Source organism: Protomyctophum parallelum, assembly GCF_964188405.1.
Source record: "Protomyctophum parallelum genome assembly, chromosome: 20".
NCBI classification, from domain to species: Eukaryota; Metazoa; Chordata; class Actinopteri; order Myctophiformes; family Myctophidae; genus Protomyctophum; species Protomyctophum parallelum.
Window position 1 is genome coordinate 35017375 of NC_139718.1, and position 20827 is coordinate 35038201.

At 46.3% G+C, this 20827-nt stretch overlaps 1 protein-coding gene across 5 annotated transcripts in view; it reads right to left on the reverse strand.

Moving 5' to 3' along the window:
• pxdn (peroxidasin) overlaps nt 1–20827 on the reverse strand; it is a 104336-nt gene that overhangs the window by 26065 nt on the left and 57444 nt on the right. For all 5 annotated transcript variants that reach the window (XM_083791817.1, XM_083791818.1, XM_083791819.1 and 2 more), the window contains exons 12-16: nt 15346–15458; nt 14556–14712; nt 12276–12384; nt 6435–6592; nt 705–1711 (exon numbers count right to left, since the gene is read on the reverse strand). In XM_083791817.1, coding sequence (XP_083647943.1) covers nt 705–1711; nt 6435–6592; nt 12276–12384; nt 14556–14712; nt 15346–15458 — 1544 coding nt within the window. The remainder of the gene's footprint in view (nt 1–704; nt 1712–6434; nt 6593–12275; nt 12385–14555; nt 14713–15345; nt 15459–20827) is intronic.

The window sequence follows — 20827 nt, forward strand, 5'->3', positions numbered from 1 at the left end:
GGATCCGAACCGGCTGATTAACTTTTGCCTTTTATTTATTTATTATTTGAATCCTGAAAAGTAACAGTTTTGGACATAGTGAGGTTTCCACGCTGACAGAGGCAATGTCCCATTTTCATCTTCAAAAACAGCCCCCGGGGCTATGGCGTTTCCATCACTGTAATCGTAGCATCACATTTGTTTCGTTTCATTAACTCTATTATCACTATTATCACTATTATGGTAAACACAAATAATGAAAATAGCAGACCTACAAGCTCGTAGTGCGCTATGAGCTTGTAGATCTGCTTTTTTTCAATAGCTAAATTATAACATAATGTTTAAAACACCAAAAGGGGTTCCCGGCCAAAATGGGTTAAAGATGGTGCCCCCCCCCAAAAAAACCCAAACATGATCAAGTACTATGATTATACTATGAGGAAGATTTCTTTCTTTTCAAAAACGTGTACAGAAAGTTTTTATGCGGCCACATACCAGTTAATTAAGTATACCTGGTTTTCAATGTAGCACCTGAATTTAAGCTGTTGTATGATAACGGCGAAGGTTTGGGCGAGGGGTTAGCGTTATGATGTCACTAAAGTGGTGTATTTCGAATGGGCCTTTTGGCCTTTTCAATATTCTAACCACACCTGTGGGGCTAATTTAGAGTACTGTTAACTCCACAGACAGAAAAAAACATCCGTCCAGATAGTTTGTTGGTCTACCTTGGGCAGCCAGTGGCTGTAGGTGATGTGCTGCATCTGGGCGCCCACTATCTTGCGGGCCTCGTGGTAGATGGTGTCTCCGTCCCAGTGCGGGTTCAGCCGCAGCAGCTCCGTGGCCACGCGGTTGTGCTCGCGGAACCACACCGTGTGCATGGCGGTCAGGCCCAGCTGCTCGTTGGCCCGGTGGTCCCCGGCCATGAAGCACGGTATGGGGCTCTCGTTCTCGTCGCGCATGCACTCCGTGGGCGGGCCGGCGGCGAACGGCAGCAGCGGCTTCCCCGTGCGCTGGATGATGCCCTGGCGGAGGAGGCCCCGCTGGCTGGCCAGGTCGCGGATCTCCTCCGACTCGTGGCGCGAGCTGCCGTAGACGTTGGAGGCGTCCACGTAGGAGGTGAGCTGGTTGATCTGCTCGCGCGGGTACACGCTGTTCATGAGCAGCGACGTCATGCCGCTGCCGCACACGGGGCTGGAGCGCACGAAGAACATGCAGCGGGCGCCGCTCCGCAGCTGCCGCGGGTCGCCGGGCGGGAACCGGATGGGGAAGCACGGCGGGTCGTTGGTGCACGCCTGCGTGCACAGCGCGCCGTCCGAGAAGCGCGACTGGCTGAGCGCCGCCACCGTGGAGTCCATGTCGTGGTCCAGGAACTGGCCCCACTGCATCAGCATGTGCGTGTAGCGCTCGTCCGGCGTGATGGTCTCCGTGCCGATCATGCTGGTGGACACCAGGCGCGGGAGGGGCAGCCGGTGGCCGTTGTGCAGGCGCTCCGTGGCGCCGCGCGGCAGGTTGAAGCCGTTGTCGTACACCGACTTGAGCAGCCGCTCGAAGGCGGTGAGCGAGGCGCCCCACATGGGGTGCTGCAGGTTGTTGCAGGTGCCGTCGTGGCTGCGGTACTTCTGGTGGAAGCAGATGTCGGAGCAGTTGTTGGTGCGCCGGTGCACGGCGCAGCCCGACAGGTTGGCGATCATCTCCAGGAAGCGAGGAGACACCAGGTCGTTGTAGCGGAACGCTACGGCGGTTTGTTGGGGAGAGAGAGAGAGAAGAAGAAAGGTCCGACATTAAGGTTATTGCTGGGTTTTGTTGTGGAAAGTCCCTAAAGTCCCTCCCTATTAACACGACTTAATGGACTGTAGAATAGCCTCCCTCCCAATAACGAGTTACGCGAGTTGTGTTTGCTAAATTAGCGCCTTTAATACGTTTTAAGACATGTGGGGTTTCCATCGGACGGACTGGGATAGGCGATGCGTTTTGAAGCGGATTATCATGACAAGCAAACGATCAAGTCGGCGCAGTGGCTCTTCAAAAGGTTAGTGAAAACTAGGCAGGGAGATCTGGAACACGATTTAAACGAGTTTAAGCGCCGCAGTCAAACCTCTTATCTCCATGTTCAGACGTTGCGCGTGTTGTTTCGTGATCAACTTGATCACACCACAGCATCACAACAAAAGCACCAGAACCGCAAGCTCGATTTCTTTATTTGAACACTGAAAAGTATCAGTTTTGGACATACAAGGTTTCCACGCCAACGACATTGCATAATATTTCCATTCGCAAACCTTGCAGTATTTAAAAGCAACGAAAATGACACGACGACAGGAACGCAACCGACTGCAGCGTGTTTATACACAGCAAACATCAATGATTCCTTCTATAGCGGATGCCATTGTTGTGCACAGAGAGAGAGAGAGAGAGAGAGTGGAAAGAAACCGGAGACCTGCTGTGGGCACAGATTGCACCATTTCGCCAACGTGCCCCGACATGCTACAACATGCGACGCCTCTTGTGAGTTAGCTCCAGTACGTTACAGTGTGTGTGTGTGTGTGTGTGTGTGTGTGTGTGTGTGTGCGTGCGTATGTGCGAGTGAGTGTCCAACACAAGTGGGGGTAAAATGAGATCATGTTGTCCGCAAATGAAACGGCACCACCTGCTGCTATGACTGCCATATACACCCCCACCCCACCTCCCCCAGACCATCTCTCTCCCCGACGATGCAGGTTCCCTTTCATAGAAGCTTTCACGGAGAGAGAGAGACCAGGCCAAACTCATGTTGGCGTTGGGTCTGCTCGTCGTCCGCGTGGTTTTGCATGCATGCACATGCACGTTTGGTGGGGAGGACAGTGAGACTGCTGCGGTGGGGGGAGGGGAGGGGGGGGGGGGGGTCCCGTCTCCCTCCCAAGTCACGGAGAAAAGAGACACAATCAAAACAGTCCCGATTGTTTTGGGTTTTTTTGCTGACTGGCAGAATCCCCCTGTGTGCCTGGTCCAGAGCCAACGCAACAATGAACACTTGGCTGTTGGCATAACTAATGAAAACATTGTCTCTCTCCCTCTCTGTTCTCTCTGTCTAAGCATTTCCCTCCCGCTTTTCTGTTTCCAAAGATCTGGCTCTCATTTTCCTCCAAATCTCACCTAATCGAAGCCTTATTTTCCTGCCCTTGTATTTCGTTAGCCCCCACTCACTCTCTTACCTCTTTCCAATTAAACAATCGAGGCATTTATCGTATCCCCCAGACTCGAAGCGACTTACAAAGTGCAAGATCAGAGATAGTGGCGTGAAACCTCGTCAACAAACGACAGGGTAATTGGGTAAATAGAGTGCAAAGGAAACAATGTAGTGCTAGTACAAAGCAGGTAGGATACCAGGTGAACATCACAAATTGTAGCATCTGTCTAAACGACATGCAACAGTAATTGCAGTATAACTATCGAAAATAGCCTACACGTTTTTAGACTGTGGTGGAAAATGGGGAGTGTGTCTGCAGTCCTGACTGAGTGGCGGGGGGAGGGGGGTGGGGGTGTGGGGGGGGGGGGCATTCCACAGTTTGGGAGCCAGGAGGGAGAAGAAGAGATTAGGATGCTCGGAGCGTTGGCCAGGGTGTTGTCATTTTCTCTCCCTTTCTCAAGTCTGTTCACACTCATTCTGTGTTCTCCACTAATTGTAACACAGTCAAGAAAAATGACCGACTGCACAAGGCTCAGTATTGGCCGGCAGCAGCACTATTCTCTATTCTCAGAACGCTCACTGGTTCCCAGACTCCACACAAACTAACCCCCTTTAGCCTTTCATGGCTGTAAAACGTAGGCCCCATTAGTATGATTGCTCTCACATACCATGAAGATGAAATATGGTGGACATGTTGCTTTCTTGGCTCATTGAATAACTCTCCGTGCGCATGCAACTTTCGTTCTTTTTTTTCTCTTTACTCAGAACGTACATGCAACAATGTTCTACTGATTATATGAGACCATGCATGCGTGCGTGCCGTGCACATAAACAGAAACAAATCCCCCCCCCCCCCTGCCGGGTCTGAGTTTGCCAGTGACGTTAAGCTAAGCGCGCTGCGGTGTGACAGTGGGCTAGTAAAAAAAACGGTTTATAGGCGCCTTAGTCAACCGCTCCTTGGTCGAGTCTCGAGCCCTGCAGGTCACAAGCGGGAGAAAATGGCATGCAGATGCGAAGTAGTATAGTGGCCACAACCAAATATGCTCATAACAACACTATGGTAATTCATACGAGTGTGATACGAGACCCAAAACGTTTGCAAAACTGGAACGGGACACGTCGCTGAATCCAAATCAGGGTGTTCACTGTTAATAGGACTCAAATGGTCATTTCAACTATTGCAATAGTGGAATTTTTTTACATTGGCCATATTATAATATTGGGAAATGAGGGATTAGGAAGATTAGCCACCACATAACCAGACCTTTTTGCCAAACGTAGAGCTCTACTTTCTGCAGTGTGTAATCTTTGTTTGGATCTTGAGCCTTGGAAAAGCACTAGGAGCTGCAGCAGCGAGAAGGCAGAGCAGCTCTGCCTCTCTCATGCTGCCCAAGTCACTTTCTTTGGCCCATATTTTGCAGAATGTTTTACTTTTTGCCTCGGGGTCCAGGCTTTATGATGTGAGCCATTAAGAAAACAAACGACCATCCATTTTCACACTGTTTCTTTAACAAGTCTGCTGGGCTAATGTTCGTTCTGGTGTCGACCCAGGAACAATTTAACCATTGCATGCATAACTTTGCATAAATGCAATAATACTTTTTCAAAAATGTCATCCCACGATTTTGCTAACAATTCTTTTGTGTCAATTATCTAATGTAATCCTGGGCACTATATACTCGCCTTCTGCCAACCCGGGGAGAGCAACGGACTGACCTCATGCTTCCTTCGATGCATGAGGAGTCCAAGCCAGTTATTCCGACCAGTTCCTTTCCCCTCAGGCGCCCCGGCTGGCCAGGGGGTGACAGTATAGAGACCAGGATTACCACATGTTTTTTGAGGGTGCCTAGGGGACACAGGGAGAACATGCAAACTCCACACAGAAAGGCCCTTTTGCCAACCCCACCCAGGGTATGGGCACTGATGACACCAGAGGAAAGAACACACCCCCAGCGCCCACAGTGGGAATCGAACCCAGGACCTAGGTGACATCGCTACCGACTGCGCCACCGTGCCCTGGCTGAAATAATATTCTGCATTATTAGAAATGTCGCCCAGATTGAAAGCTGCCATCCCTGGCAGTTAGCACAACGAACACTAGAGTGCATGTGTGTGCAACTTTCAAAAAGGTTTTTGATAACATGCACTGTCAACTTTTCTTTTATACTATAAGCAAAACTTCCAGACTTTCTCAAGATTTTCACCCAAATTGCCACACATTGCCAGATAGCAGCATGACTCTGAGCCGACTCCAATTTAATAAAATAACACAGAGGAATTGACTGTCCAACATCCCCACAGAATCAAAGGGAAGGGAACCTTGATATTGGGGGACAGTTTACCAACAGAAGTGGTGTACCAACAAAGTTCTTCGGCCCCATCCATGCTGAAAACGCCAGCGCGTGGGCTCAACAGCCAACGAGAGCCCAGAAACATCTTCTAAATGCATGCATGTGTAGGCACATGCATGTGTAGGCACATACATGTGTAGGCACATGCATGTGTAGGCACATGGGGCTCCGGTCTGCAAGCGTGGCTGCTTAAAAACATGCAGTGAAGTCGAGGTATATATGCTTAGGCACGACATTGTTTTATGTCTTTACCGACAGGCCTAATACCAACCATTTTGTGTGGCGAGTGAACTTGTGTTGCTTGCAGTAAACCGTAGGGGACGGAAGGGGTTGACACTAAGGTCTCAGAAGCATTTGCCCGTCGGCGAAGTATAGGTCAAGTTTCACTTGCCCAAAGGTCATGTCCACTTGCCCGAAAAGTAAACCGTCCATTGTAAAATGAATTATAAAAATGTGATTTTTATACTTTCTGGGATTGTGCGATAAAAAAAAAGGTCATACCTCAATTTTTATGCCAAACACCTACATATCTAGCAATATCGCTATAGGTTCACACTTGATATATTATATTTTCAAGTGTATAGCAACAGTGAAAACAGGAAACGATAGGTAGACAGTGCTATTATTTGACATTCCACAGACCAGAAGACAGCGCGCTCTGGCCACGTTCAGGTGTTTAGACAGATATCTCGTGTTGTGTTTACAGACGGTTGTAAACTCCACCCGCCTGAAAGTTTTATTTACCTGGGCAACCCTTAGTGTCAACAGTTAGGGGCTTAAGTGGCATGCTCAGGGTCACTTCTGACGTGGGGGGGGGAACCAGCTACCAACTGTATTATGAAACTTCCTCTGTACCCTCTAAGGCCAAGCTATACTGTATGTCCTTCCCGAGTCAATACTCAACGGGACATTCCTCTGCCGCGTTTGTCGGGGCTCACCGGTGCCATTGGTGTCCACCATGAGGCCCTGGTTGACGTGGTTCTGGATGAGGAGGAGGGTCTGCTCGAAGATCTCCCCGGCGCGCGCCTGCTCCACCGTGTAGGGGTCCCGCGGGTATCGGAACAGGGCCAGCAGCTCCCCGGGGGTCCGCGGCTGACTGGAGGGATTACAGGGAGAGAGAGAGACGAGAGAGAGAGAGGGAGACAGACAGACAGACGGATGACAGCAGAGCATTAGCGAGTGCGGAGGGCAACTGACGGCGTGGTGAAAAGATGATTGGAGAAAAAAGGCGGGGGGAGTACGGGAGGAGAGCCAGAGATTAAAAAACAAAGCCAGTGGAAGGTATACAGTAAGTGAAAGAAAAACAAGACGGGATTGATTTTCGACGTCATGTTCACATCACATTCCTAGAGGGTAACTTTTTCCTAGAGGGGAATGAAAAAACATTGAACGAGTCCAGGACATTTCATTATCGGTGCCAGGAGGAGTTGGTGAAAGAGTTCAAGCCCAGCCTCTCTCACAAACATGCACGTACAAGTTCAGCCACTACTACGGCTCGAGGTTTCCACCCATAATCCACTGCAGGTTTTATTTCTGAGTTCACGTGTGTTTCCCCTGCCCCTGCTTCCCCTGCTCCATGTGAACCTCACATGGACTTTACTATACCAGCTCGGAGGTATACCGTTTCTTTCTTTTCTTTCTGAACGTAGCGCTTCGACTGCAGTCTTTGAAGTGGATGCCCAGGGGGGTGGGGGGTGTGGGGGTGGGGTGTGGACTCAAAGGCGTGGCAAACAACGTAGCCACGTGCCAGAGCCGCAGGTGTCCCGCCCCGGCCCCAGATGAAAACAAAATGTTCTCTCTTTGCAAGTGTGTGCCGCTCGACCCAACGGGGTCCGTTTGTTGTTGAGGATCGACATTCTACTACACTTGTGGGGGACATTTGGCCCCTCGGATGTTAGTACGGCCTGATGCGTGCTTTGGTGCGGAAATGGCAGATCTACAAGATCACACAATGCATCGCACTGCGCACACAATGTGAGCTTGTAGGTCTATTCTCTGCGAGGGACACGGTCGTATGACTACAGTACCTATACAAACCAGGCTTAACCCATTAAGACCTGAAGCCGATTCTACAAACTAGAGTGGGGCCCGTTGGGCACTGGCCTACTTGGAACGATGCAAGTTAGAGTTCTTTGTCAGGCATGCCCAAATAATAAATATGGAGTCGATGCAGAGGCCAGAACATCATTCACAGGCCAGCTCCATATATGGAGATCTATAGGGTGATCAGGTGTGATCAATTGGCTAATTTGGGCTAATCTTTGCTTCTGGGAGGTCCCTGGAACTACATATTTTCAGATGGGGGTCGGTGGCCAATTATCATTTTTGGGGTCCTTGACATGAAATATGGAGAACCACTGATACAGAAACATGAGGTATTTCAGAAAACTGTCAGAATTTAGAAGACATTTTTTTAATTTCGACGTCAAGCCTAAATGGGTTAATGGGTAACACGGTAACACCTTAGTTACTGCATTTGAAGAGGAGAAAATGAGCACTCTCAATCTGTATATTATGCAGTTATTACCGGGTGCACGGCTCATAAGATTCACAGTAAGAAAGAAACAGCCAGTCCTTCTTTTAATTCATAATGCAGCACGCTGAGCACGGACAAAAAGCTAATCGACACGGGTTGCGTTTTGGTGTCAAAGCCTTCTTCAGCGTGTCACTGTTACTTAATTTGAAGCTATAGAAACTCAAACTGGCGTTTTGCGGTACAGCAAAGCAGCAAACTATACATGTAAAAGCTCCAGGACCATTGTGGTTTGGTTATTTTTTTCTCATATGGCTTAAAAGAAAGTATAAGCACCAAAGGAGCTTATAATGCATTTTGCCAAGACCTGTTAAAGGGGAATTTCTTCCTAAACCTTTTTTTTTTACAAAAGTAAGTTGATAATTATGTATATTGACAAAAACAATTAAAAAAAAATTAAGATATAGGGGAGCTGGGGCTGGAGAGGGGGCTGGAGCTGGGTTGGGGTCTAACGCTAGAACTCCTATTCAATCGCGCAATTGTTTTTTGTTCACAATTCTGTTCTAGATGATGTGACAGCAACACTCCATGCATTGTTGATGCTGCACTCTTCCTGGTCTACGTGAGCAGATGTTAGACCCCCCCCAGCCCCAGCCCCCTCTCCAGCACCAGCCCCAGCTCCCCTATATCTTTATTTTATTTTTTTATTTATTTTTGGTCACTATACATAATTATCAACTTACTTTTGTAAAAAAAAAGGTTTAGGGAGAAATTCCCCTTTAAGTCATCTTGGAGTAACCTGACGCTGCCAGATCCAAGAAGCTTGCTACACAAATTTGTTTCACAGCTTATTGGGATCTGGGATCGCGGAAGCAAATTCGATGACGGGGCTGTTCCTTTTTTTCAAGATACTTGGTAGATGATTGGATGGGACCGTCTGTCTATCACCGTGTGGGCGTGCAAACACAACCAATCATATTGACGTGTCTAGATAGCTTCACATCCGGTTTCGCACATATCCCGCCCTTAGCTCACGCTGATTGGTCCGGTACGGAACGGATTTCTGTCAGCTCAACTCCCTGAGAGATCCCAGATGAAGGCTGTGTTGGGGAACATGGTTACCCAATACCGCCCTCATCTGGCAGCGTCAGGTTAATCTTGGAGTGCCCATACAAGTGTGACAAAGGGGCATTTGAGAGCAACATGAATGCAGCCGCACAGCAAAAGTGGACCCAAAAGTTATGGGTCCACTTTCACACCTTCGGAGTGGAATCAACATTCCATATTTAAACTGTGTGGGAGCTCGGGACGGCGTGCAGGAAAAGGGGAGACAGGATGAGGAGAGGGCTGATGGAGATTCCAGAACGCTGTACGCCGGTCTAAACAACTTTCTAAAGGATGTTCAGCAGTCAGCCAAGGAGAGCTCGGCGCAGGTTCCTCATGGCTGGAACTGTCATTATAGACAAGAGCTGGAAATCCCCTTATCCCATTTAGGCCTGACCTCAAAATAAAGAAAAGAATCTTCTAAATCCTCCAGTTTTCTGAAATAAATATTTTCACAATTTTTCAGAAATAGCAGATCTACAAGCTCATAGCGCACCAGCGAGCGCTATGAGCTTGTAGATCTGCTATTTTTCAATAGCTAAATTACAACATAATGTTTAACCCATTCTGTACGGGAACCCCGTTTGGTATTTTAACTAAGCATTATGTTATACTTTAGCTATTGAAAAATAGCAGATGTACAAGCTCATAGCGTGCCACCGAGTGGCGCACTACGAGCTTGTAGGTCTGCCATTTTAGAAAAATCGTGAAAATGTGGCACAAATATTTGAATATATATATTATTTTTATTTCGACGTCAGGCCTAAATGGGTTAAAACACCAAAAGGGGTTCCTGCCCAAAATGGGTTAACACAATTCAGGTCACCTGTGTTTGATCCTGTGTTTGGGTTTGATCCTGCGTATGTATCCGTGTCCAGGTGCGTTTGTGTGTGTAGGCTGCGTGTGTGTGTGGGGGGGGGGGGGGTGTCTGTGTGCATGCGTGCACACAAACACCTGCTAACCACATCACTCAACAGGATGCAAAGACTTCATGACTCAAATTGCAGCCACCTACGTGTTTCACTGAGTGAGGAGAGCGCAATGAAAACTTCACTGGACAAAATGTGGAGCGTCCTCCAAGACACATTAAACCTTCTTTCTCTCCGTGCGTCTGCAAAAAGAGCTGTGGATCAAATTCAGCCGGCCGGGGACCGAATCTTTAAACGAAATAGCATGAACAGTAAAGTATAAAAAAGCAAAAGCTATTATTCAAAGTATGCCGTGGCACACTTCACAACACACAAACCCCCGGCACTCATACACACACACACACACACATGCACGCACACCCCCACTCACACATGTTTGTATTACTCTCATTTGTGAGGACATTTTAACCTTTTTTGTTGCCGAAAACCCTAACCCCTCACACTAACCCCAAACCCTAAACCTAACCCCTAAATGCTTCATCCTAACCCTGAACTCAAACCCAATATTTACAACCAATTCTCTTGTGAGGAGCAGGAAAGACTTGTCCTCACAATGTCCATGTCTCAAATTCTACTATACTTTACATATATTGTTTGTATATGTTGTTTCTGCGTATATGTTGTTTGTACATTTGCTCTTGTATATCATCGCTGTCGGGTGGAAACCTCACATGTCTAAACCTTGACGTGACGTCATTAAAATGCCGTGGTACAGGGGGAAAGAAAACTACCATTACACCACTGCATCTTACCCATCGAACAGACGTCCATTACACCACTGCATCTTACCCATCGAACAGACGTCTACCATTACACCACTGCATCTTACCCATCGAACAGACGTCCATTACACCACTGCATCTTACCCATCGAACAGACGTCCATTACACCACTGCATCTTACCCATCGAACAGACGTCCATTACACCACTGCATCTTACCCATCGAACAGACGTCCATTACACCACTGCCTCTTACCCATCGAACAGACGTCCATTACACCACTGCATCTTACCCATCGAACAGACGTCTACCATTACACCACTGCCTCTTACCCATCGAACAGACGTCCATTACACCACTGCATCTTACCCATCGAACAGACGTCTACCATTACACCACTGTATCTTACCCATCGAACAGAAAACTACCATTACACCACTGCATCTTACCCATCGAACAGACGTCTACCATTACACCACTGTATCTTACCCATCGAACAGACGTCTACCATTACACCACTGCCTCTTACCCATCGAACAGACGTCTACCATTACACCACTGCCTCTTACCCATCGAACAGACGTCTACCATTACACCACTGCCTCTTACCCATCGAACAGACGTCTACCATTACACCACTGCATCTTACCCATCGAACAGACGTCTACCATTACACCACTGCATCTTACCCATCGAACAGACGTCCATTACACCACTGCATCTTACCCATCGAACAGACGTCCATTACACCACTGCATCTTACCCATCAAACAGACGTCCATTACACCACTGCATCTTACCCATCGAACAGACGTCTACCATTACACCACTGCATCTTACCCATTGAACAGAAAACTACCATTACACCACTGCCTCTTACCCATCGAACAGAAAACTACCATTACACCACTGCCTCTTACCCATCGAACAGACGTCCATTACACCACTGCCTCTTACCCATCGAACAGAAAACTACCATTACACCACTGCCTCTTACCCATCGAACAGACGTCTACCATTACACCACTGCCTCTTACCCATCGAACAGACGTCTACCATTACACCACTGCCTCTTACCCATCGAACAGACGTCTACCATTACACCACTGCCTCTTACCCATCGAACAGACGTCTACCATTACACCACTGCCTCTTACCCATCGAACAGAAAACTACCATTACACCACTGCATCTTACCCATCGAACAGAAAACTACCATTACACCACTGCATCTTACCCATCGAACAGACGTCTACCATTACACCACTGCATCTTACCCATCGAACAGACGTCCATTACACCACTGCATCTTACCCATCGAACAGACGTCTACCATTACACCACTGCATCTTACCCATTGAACAGAAAACTACCATTACACCACTGCATCTTACCCATCGAACAGACGTCTACCATTACACCACTGCATCTTACCCATCGAACAGACGTCTACCATTACACCACTGCATCTTACCCATCGAACAGACGTCCATTACACCACTGCATCTTACCCATCGAACAGAAAACTACCATTACACCACTGCATCTTACCCATCGAACAGACGTCTTCTGGTGGACTCGATGGCGCTGTCCACAGTGCGGATGGCCTCATCTATGGATGAGGTGACGAAGGTGTCGCCCTCTCTGCTGACCAGCGGTACTGCGCACAGACACACACACACGAGAGGCACGTCAGTGACATCAGCAATAGAGCGTCGCAGTCCCGCCCCCTTTCAGAACGACAAGGGCACCGGAAGATAATTTCCCATACATTTTCCCATAGACGTTTCAGAAAGTATTCGGACAAAGCCAACTCGGCTCCTGACAAATCATGACAATAAACAAAAAATTTGGGGTCGAACAAATAATTAGAAAGAAGAAAAACAAAAACTAAAAGTGTTGTACCCTGCCCTTTTTTCTTCTAATTATTTGTTTGCCCCCCCAAAAAAAGTTTATTGTCATGATTTGTCAGGAGCTGAGTTGGCTTTGTCCGAGGCTTAAAGGGCTACTTCTCCCTTTTGCAACCAGATCTTATTTTAATGAAGTTCCGGGCCACTAATTAAGTCGGTTTTCAAACTTTAATCTCAAGGACCCCCATAACTCTGCGAGTGTACACATTTTTACCGGTCCATTTGGTTGCATTTGTACACTCGCAGAGTTACAGTACATACCTGCACGGAGCCATTTATGGAAACCAATCATGGGTTTCCAGTGAGCCAACATGCACAATATCAGCACCCTGACTCTGTTTGACCAGAGTGGCCTTTAGTAGTAATTAGTATCATCGGTAACATGAAGGAAGTAGGGAAGAGGCCTAAGTTCTGTCCAAAATGGCGTGTGCATATAGAGCTCATTGCTTTCCCAAAAGGACATCCAAAAGAAAAGAAAAATATGCACGGGACTCATTCTCCCAAAAACAACAAAATCATGAAGTGCTGTTGTTGTTCTGGGCCAACCTAGGATACATTTCATCTTCTGACTTAATGTGAGTCATGTGAGCTCATTTAGCGTCCATAACTTAATTTGATTTAGTTTCATCTGAGTGAATCAATGTTAGTTCATCGTTTATTTTTTGGACTGGAATGACAACCAACCAGCAAACTATTTGGCGAATGTTTCTCACAGTTTTATGCGGCAGTAAGTAACTGACATCACTATAAACGTCAAGATATTTTAACAAGCCTATGCTAAGCTGTTGCACTACAGTACATAATAAAAACCTAACCTAATCGTATAGGTCAACAATAGTGTTTAGACTCATGAATCTCCCGTACTTCCTCTACAGTGGGAGACGGCACCTTATAGGGTGCTATAATTCACCATCCCTCCCTATATCTTGACTTGGTGTTCAGACAGCTCTGGCACACTTCTAATTCTCGAGCGCGCCACAGCAAACAGTGCAGCGGTTTAGAGGTGAGCCTCTCCGAGAGGCGGCCAACAGCAACAGGACATGCTGGAGGTTCACGGGTCGCCGTCACGACTCCCGCGGTCCAACCCCCGAAACGCCTCAGCGGGAAGCGCACACACCGACACGCTCGGGGAACAGCTGACGGGAACCCGATAGCCTCCACTGTGGATTTTCAGTAATTCACTCGGTGACTTAACCCATTTTGGACTGAGGTCGATTAAAAAAAAGGCATCAAAATCCTAAAAGAAACTCGGAAAAACCCATGTTTCTATGTCAGTGGTGCTCAACCTTTTTCATGTCAAGGACCCCCGGAACTATCTCTATTGGGCCACGGACCCCCATCTCAAAATATGTAGTTCCAGGGACCCCCCCAGAAGCCAATGTTTTAGTTAAAAATGTTCGCTCTGAAATATATATTAAAAGATTTGTGACACATTTTCACGACTTTAATAAAAATATTTTTCAATAGCTAAATTACAACATCATGTTTAAAACACCAAAAGGGGTTCCCGTCCCCAAAATGGGTTAAGAAAGAAACAATCTGGAAATCTCACTCTCTATGTCTGAGATCAATTCCCTGGTGTGAATCCAGTGTACTGCCATATTTATATCCGCCCTCTCTCTCTTCTTTTTTTTCTTTTTTACCTTTTTGTAGTGCTCCGATAACCCCTCTTTCTTGTAAAACTGAAGTTAAGTTTGTTAGGTGTGGCTTACAATCCCTTGATTAGTACTAAAGGTGCAGCTAATGCACTCTTGATTGACCTGACATGAGGCCATGACATCAAAGGCAGAAATAAGATTACTCTTGATTGACCTGAGGTCATGATGACCTCTAATGATCAAAGACACAGAAAATAAGGTTACATTCCCCTGTCAGCCTGTAGAAGGCCCTAAAACATGGCAATGTAACATAACAGTCTTACTGGTCACCGTGAGCACCATGCTGACGGCCTGGTATCCGATGGGGTTGCGCGCCACGCACTCATAGCGCCCGGCGTCGGCCGTGCCCACGTCCTTGACCTCCAGATAGCCGTCGGGACTAATGTGGAACTTGCCGCTCTCCGTCACCTGCACCCCGTCCTGCGGAAAAGGGAGGGGGTCAAAAGGGGGGAGCAAAAGGTCATGACCCTGGGAGTTATACCATGCGGTAACAGCCAAACGACAAGGCTGAGATTAACGAACGGCCTCCGCTTGGAAAGCTCTGCAGCAGTGGTTCTGATTGGACACGGCTGCAGTGCCGGCCCCAAGATCCTTCATTTAATTTAATCCGCTATTTTTGAAAAATCTGAACCGTCTGTGTGTGTGTGTGTCTGTGTGAGTGTGTACGTGTGTGTGTGTGTGTGTACGTGTACGTGTGTGTGTGTGTGTGTGTGTGTGTGTGTGTGTGTGTGTGTGTGTGTGTGTGTGTGTGTGTGTACGTGTGTTAGGCTGCGCAAAAGTGACACACAAAATCGAGATTTTTTTTTTAACTCAAAGCTTTTCTTCTGGGGTTCATTGACATGAAAACATTTTAGAACCACTGACAGAATTTTTAGAATTAATTTTGCTTAATGGGTAATTTTAATGGCCCACGAGGGCCATCGGCTCCCCTAAATGTATATATATTTTTTTAATAATAGCGGCTAGAATGGACCGAATAGGTATCTGCGAGTCTGCCGGAAGGACACCTGGAATACAGACAATGGAGTCTCTAGCTATAGGCTAGCCTCTCACCTTGTTCCAGGTGAGGACAGGCTGAGGTTGACCATGAGCGCTGCAGGGAATCTGGACGTCTTGACCAGACTCCACCGTCTGGTCCCTCGGAGCGGTGGTGAAGACAGGCGTTACTGAATGGGTCAAAACACGCACACACACACACACACACACACACATACACACACACACAAAAACACACGTGAGCGTTAATAATTATGCAGCATGTACGTTACAATCACAGTTAACAGTATGTTAACGCATGATGAGAAACAAGAGTTGTCCATCAATCTAAAATTTTAAAAAAATCGTTTGTATCAGCATCAACTAAGATGCTGAACGAGGCTCTGAAACAGCGGTAACTATGTGAGGCTAGATTATCCACATCATGTGTGCAATTGTGTAATGTTGTGTCTTCCTCTGTAATGTATTTTTGTTGTCAATGATGTTTTATGTGTGGCTGTAGCTGGGGTGAAAGCCCAAGACAAATTTCCCTTGTGGACAATAACGTTTACCTTGACCTTAACCTTGAATCCATGGTCTGCATTGCAGCCTTATTTAAGTGGGGCTGCATGCTCTGTGTCTGAACACATTAAAAGATCGAACGGTCGAACACACAATATCATCAAGGAATTTCCCAAACCAGCTTTTGTTCTCGTATCCCAAACAACTCGACCTCGATCCCCTCATGTCTCGGCCCCGTTCCAATTACATTAAACGAGAACAGCTGATGTACAGTCAAGAGACTGCATGGGGAGGTCAACAATCATTGACGCGCGCACACGCACACACACACACACACACACACACACACACACACACACACACACACCGTGTGATTCATTAGGTCACACAGTGAGCGAGGATCATGACACAATCCTCTCGCAGCTGGAGTCTGGGTTGGGGTGGGGGATGGGGGGGGTCTAGAGGGGGTGGGTGGGTTGGTGGGAAGCATGGTTGTGGTTTGGTCCCTATCCTCTTCCGCGTTAACAATTCCTCCAAAGCTGCCATTAGTACGAAGAGCATAGCGAGCCGCCGGCATGCTGCGCGGGGAATTCCCACAGGTCTTTGAGACCTCAGGGGGGCAGGGGGGGGTGGGGTTAGGGGTTTGAGGGGGAGATCTGACAGCAGGGTTTCACGCTAATTAACCGCTTTTAACCCATTAAGACCTGAGGCAGATTTGAGAAATGCCCCCATTTTATCTGTTATACACACCGTTTTGCCCATTTCGCTACCTTATTTAAGGTTTTTGTCTTATGTCATTATTGACTTTGCTTTTCGCTTTTCTTGTATTTTGTGTTGTGAAGCGCATTGCACTGCATTCCTTGTCATGCAAGGTGCTCTATAAATAAAGTTTATTCATCAACACATTTGATGCTAAGGACGGGTATAAATACGCGAGGTGCTCTAGGCGAGTATACTCGTCCTAAGGCGTTCAATATCAATATAAGAATGCCTTCCTATTTTCCATTTTTGGAAGTGCTCCGGTTGCAAGGCACGGTTGCTACGGCGCTGTCCGTTGTTTAGAACAGATCGGCGATGTTCGGAGGTCATTTCAGATTTTTTGGTGATCACGATTGGAACATTGGCGTTTTCTGGAGTAAGGATGGTCCTCACCTTAGCTCGCTAGCATTGGCACTATTGCTTTAGCATCCAAGATAGCGACAAAACCGGACACACAGTGGACTATCTATTGAGGGAATCTGAATAGAATTCAGATATAATAACACCCTGGCAAATGCCCCCCCCCCCCCTTCTCACTGACAATGTTCCGTTTCTGACAATGCACTGACAATGTTTTCAAACATCTGTACTGTCTAGTCTACACTGCCCTACAAAGCCAAAGTGGAGTGCTGTAAATGAGTTTGTTGGATGAGGGATTGACGGACAGAAATGAGAAACAAAAGGTTTCCAATAATAATGTTAAAAAATGATTAAAAAAAATAAGTCTTTCACAAAAAAGGTAATTCAAGAAAAAGGAAAACAATAAACTTACAGGCCTCTAATTCAAGACGAAGTCTGGAGCTACACCTTTGTGCTTAAATCCGCTTAAGCACACCCTCAGTTTAGTCTAGCTACAGTCTGAGCTACTGACTGTTTTTTTAAGGGCAGTGCTATTCTCAGCATTGTGCCCTTCCCTCTACTACCTGAAAACTGGAAAGCATGCCATACCCACGATCTGGGCCTTTCATTTGTTGGGTCAAACCAACTGTCTTGAGCACTGGTTGACTCCATACATTCACCAACATCACTAGCAAAAATAAACACAGAAAACATTTCCCAAACAGACAATATCACCATAATCCACAAGGTAAGTATAAATCATGTTTTTAGCAAACAACTCTTTTCATTCCTAGTATAAATGTACATAGAATGCACACACACCCCTCATAAGTGGTACGTCCCAATTAGATTCCTCCACCCACCTGTACAAGGAGCACTGGAGTCAGGTGTGATTCTTTTGGAGGATCAGACCAAAAACAGGAAGTATGTGTTTTGAGCTGCTTTTTTTTTTTTTTTTTTTATCCCACGATTTTGTAACCCATTTTTCACCCCTGTGTCAATCATCTAATGTGATCCTGGGCTCTACACACCCTCCACCAACCTAGTCCCCATATATGGGGGACATGGGGAGAGCAACGGACTCATGCTTCCTTCATGCCCGAGTGTCCAAGTTGCTCCTTTACACCTGACAGGGGGGAGTTTCCCTGGTTGGACGTAGCGCGTGGAAGGAACACGTTATTCCAACCAGTTCCTTTCCCCTCCATCAGGCGCCCCGGCTGGCCAGGGGGAGGCAGTTTAGTGACCAGGATTACTGTTTTGAACTGCTTGAGCAGTGAGCTCTGTTAAATCAACAAATCTTTCAACCGAGTTTGTCTATCATTTGTATCCTGAAATGAATTGAAATGCATATGAAATTAAATATATAAAATGTATTCCTGGGTCAAGATGTGAACACAAACACGCTGAATACAAACTAACTGGCATTCGAAATGTTTGGTTCCCACCATGTGGCTACGTGTGAACTACGTTCTTTACAGCATGCAGTAACTACGTTTTTGGACACTTATTTGTGTCCTGTGGTGATGATGGCTGGAACGACAAAGAGCGTTTTGGGCAAGGCTGGAGAGTCAGGATATGACAGTGGGAAGCGGGGGAGGAAACAACAACAAAGGGTTTACATCCCGGACGAATGCTCAGCTGTCAGAAGTGAAAGCATGACAAACGGCCATGTTTCATCTCATCCACCTTCCCTTTCTTTATGCCGTTTCCATGTTTAGTCTGTTAACCCTCGGTGTAGCCACTCTTGAGCTTAAAAGAGATATTTCAAGGGTTGACAGCTTTGGTTGTGGGTTTGTGTGCGCTTATAGTTTTACAGTGCCGGGGCCATTATGCAACATGTACTTTTGGGCCATGTTAACAGGCATTACTACATGGAAAAACATGGTGTCATCTGGGGATTACAGACTTCCATGCTTCCCTGGCCTGCGCCAAGCCTGTAATTTTGGCTACACACACACAGTGCACACAGTACACTCAAGTACACATACACTCTGAAACACACCCAGACAGAAAGAGGAACAATTGTCCCATTTGCACGAGAGCGTGCCACATTGCACACTCACCAGGAAACGCATTTCTACATACAAAGTTCCTCACATGCATACAGACAAAAACATAATTATAGTGTGCACACACAAGCAACGCACGCACACACGCACGTCTGTATTGTTTCACTCTAATAGCAGGCTGTCTAATTTGTGTAAACTACAACAAATTAGTGGATAGTGGATACGGCCCCACTCCTCCCAACCCCTTGACATCCAATAGCACGCGTTCCCCTCCTCTTATACAAATACACAGTGTTTACACCCAAACCTTTAACCCGACACTCAAATATGTCCGGGCAGCAAGAATCGATTGATTGATTGATTTACGTTTATTTTACATGGAGATCACAGCTACTACTATTGGACAAGCCAGATGCACTGCTTAACCCATTTAGACCTGAAGACAGTGACAGTTTTCTGAAAAACCCATGTTTCCATGTAGGTCGTTCCCAAACATTTTCATGTCGAGGACGCCCAAACATAATATATGTAATCGGCCTCCGATCCTCATCTGAAAATAGCACTCGGTGCCGGCGTGCTATGAGCTTGTAGATCTGCTATTTTTCAATAGCTAAAGTGTAACATGATGCTTAAAAACACCAAAAGGTCTGTCTACAGGAGGCTTTAAAAATAAAAGTAATTATGTTTTCTGCACTTGCATGGCCATTGAGGAGTGAAGAAACTCACACGTGTTTTAACCCATTTTGGGGCGGGAACCCCTTTTGGAGATCTACAAGCTCATAGCGCACCACCGAGTGGCGCCGCGCTATGAGCTTGTAGGTCTGCTATTTTTGAAAAAGGACTGACATAGAAACACAGCTTTTTCAGAAAACTGTCAGGATGTAGAAGACATTTTTAGAATCTGATCTCAGGTCAGAAGAAGAGAGTAAAAGACAGTACAATCCTCAGCGTTCATGTATCTATTTGTATCTCGGAGAGTGTACAAACGTCACGCTTTCGAGTTTGTGGATCTGCTACTTTTCTGTGACACTGTACTGTAGTATGATCAAGTAGGATGCTCATTTTATTATTTGAAAATAATAATAATGAAAAACACAAACTAAAACAGTAAATGTTAGAAATTATGGAGATAAGAGGTTTCTGCATGACAGCAACAATATACATAATCTGGCATGAAGTTAAACAACTGGAATCAAGTCAGTGTTGCCAGATACGATAATTTTAACCTCTGTACGATCAATAATTCCAAAAATGCCCAAATGTACGATAATTTTGCCATATCACAAAAAGTGCGTGAATCAGGAAATCTGACCCAAGATCTGTACTTGGAGGCATTAAAAACACACCGGTCGCGTCATTCCAGTCCAAGGAAGTCGCCTGACGCAGCGCATGTGATGCGTATTTGTCACATAGGACTCTCGAACAAGGTTGTTTCTTAAACTAAATACTTATTTTTCTGTGACATTACGGATTTTACACGTGTGATTTCTGTGTACAACAGCTTTCTTTCAAATACGATAATTTTAAGCCTCCGAATCTGGTACGATAATTAAACATTTCCCATCTGGAAACAATGAATGCTCAGACATGCTCTAGTATGTGAAAAGTCTGCCTGTGCTATCAACTCATTTTGGTTTCAGACGGTTTCAACATGAAACGCCGGTCTGAAGTTTCTGAAGCAATCAGAGCGTCGCATCCCTTCAGGTGAAACCGAGTAATACACTGTCTGGATGTTATCTTGAATGGGAATAAAAACGGAGGATTTCTGTCATCAGTAGCAGCAGCTGTGCTGCACGGATGCGCCGATATTATGGGGAATTAAACGGGTGAGCTTCAGTTTTATTGGCTTTTATCGATCTACACGTCATCACGCAGCACCTTTTCGTTTTCAGGAAGTCATAAAAAAATATTTTTACGGACTTTTGATATAA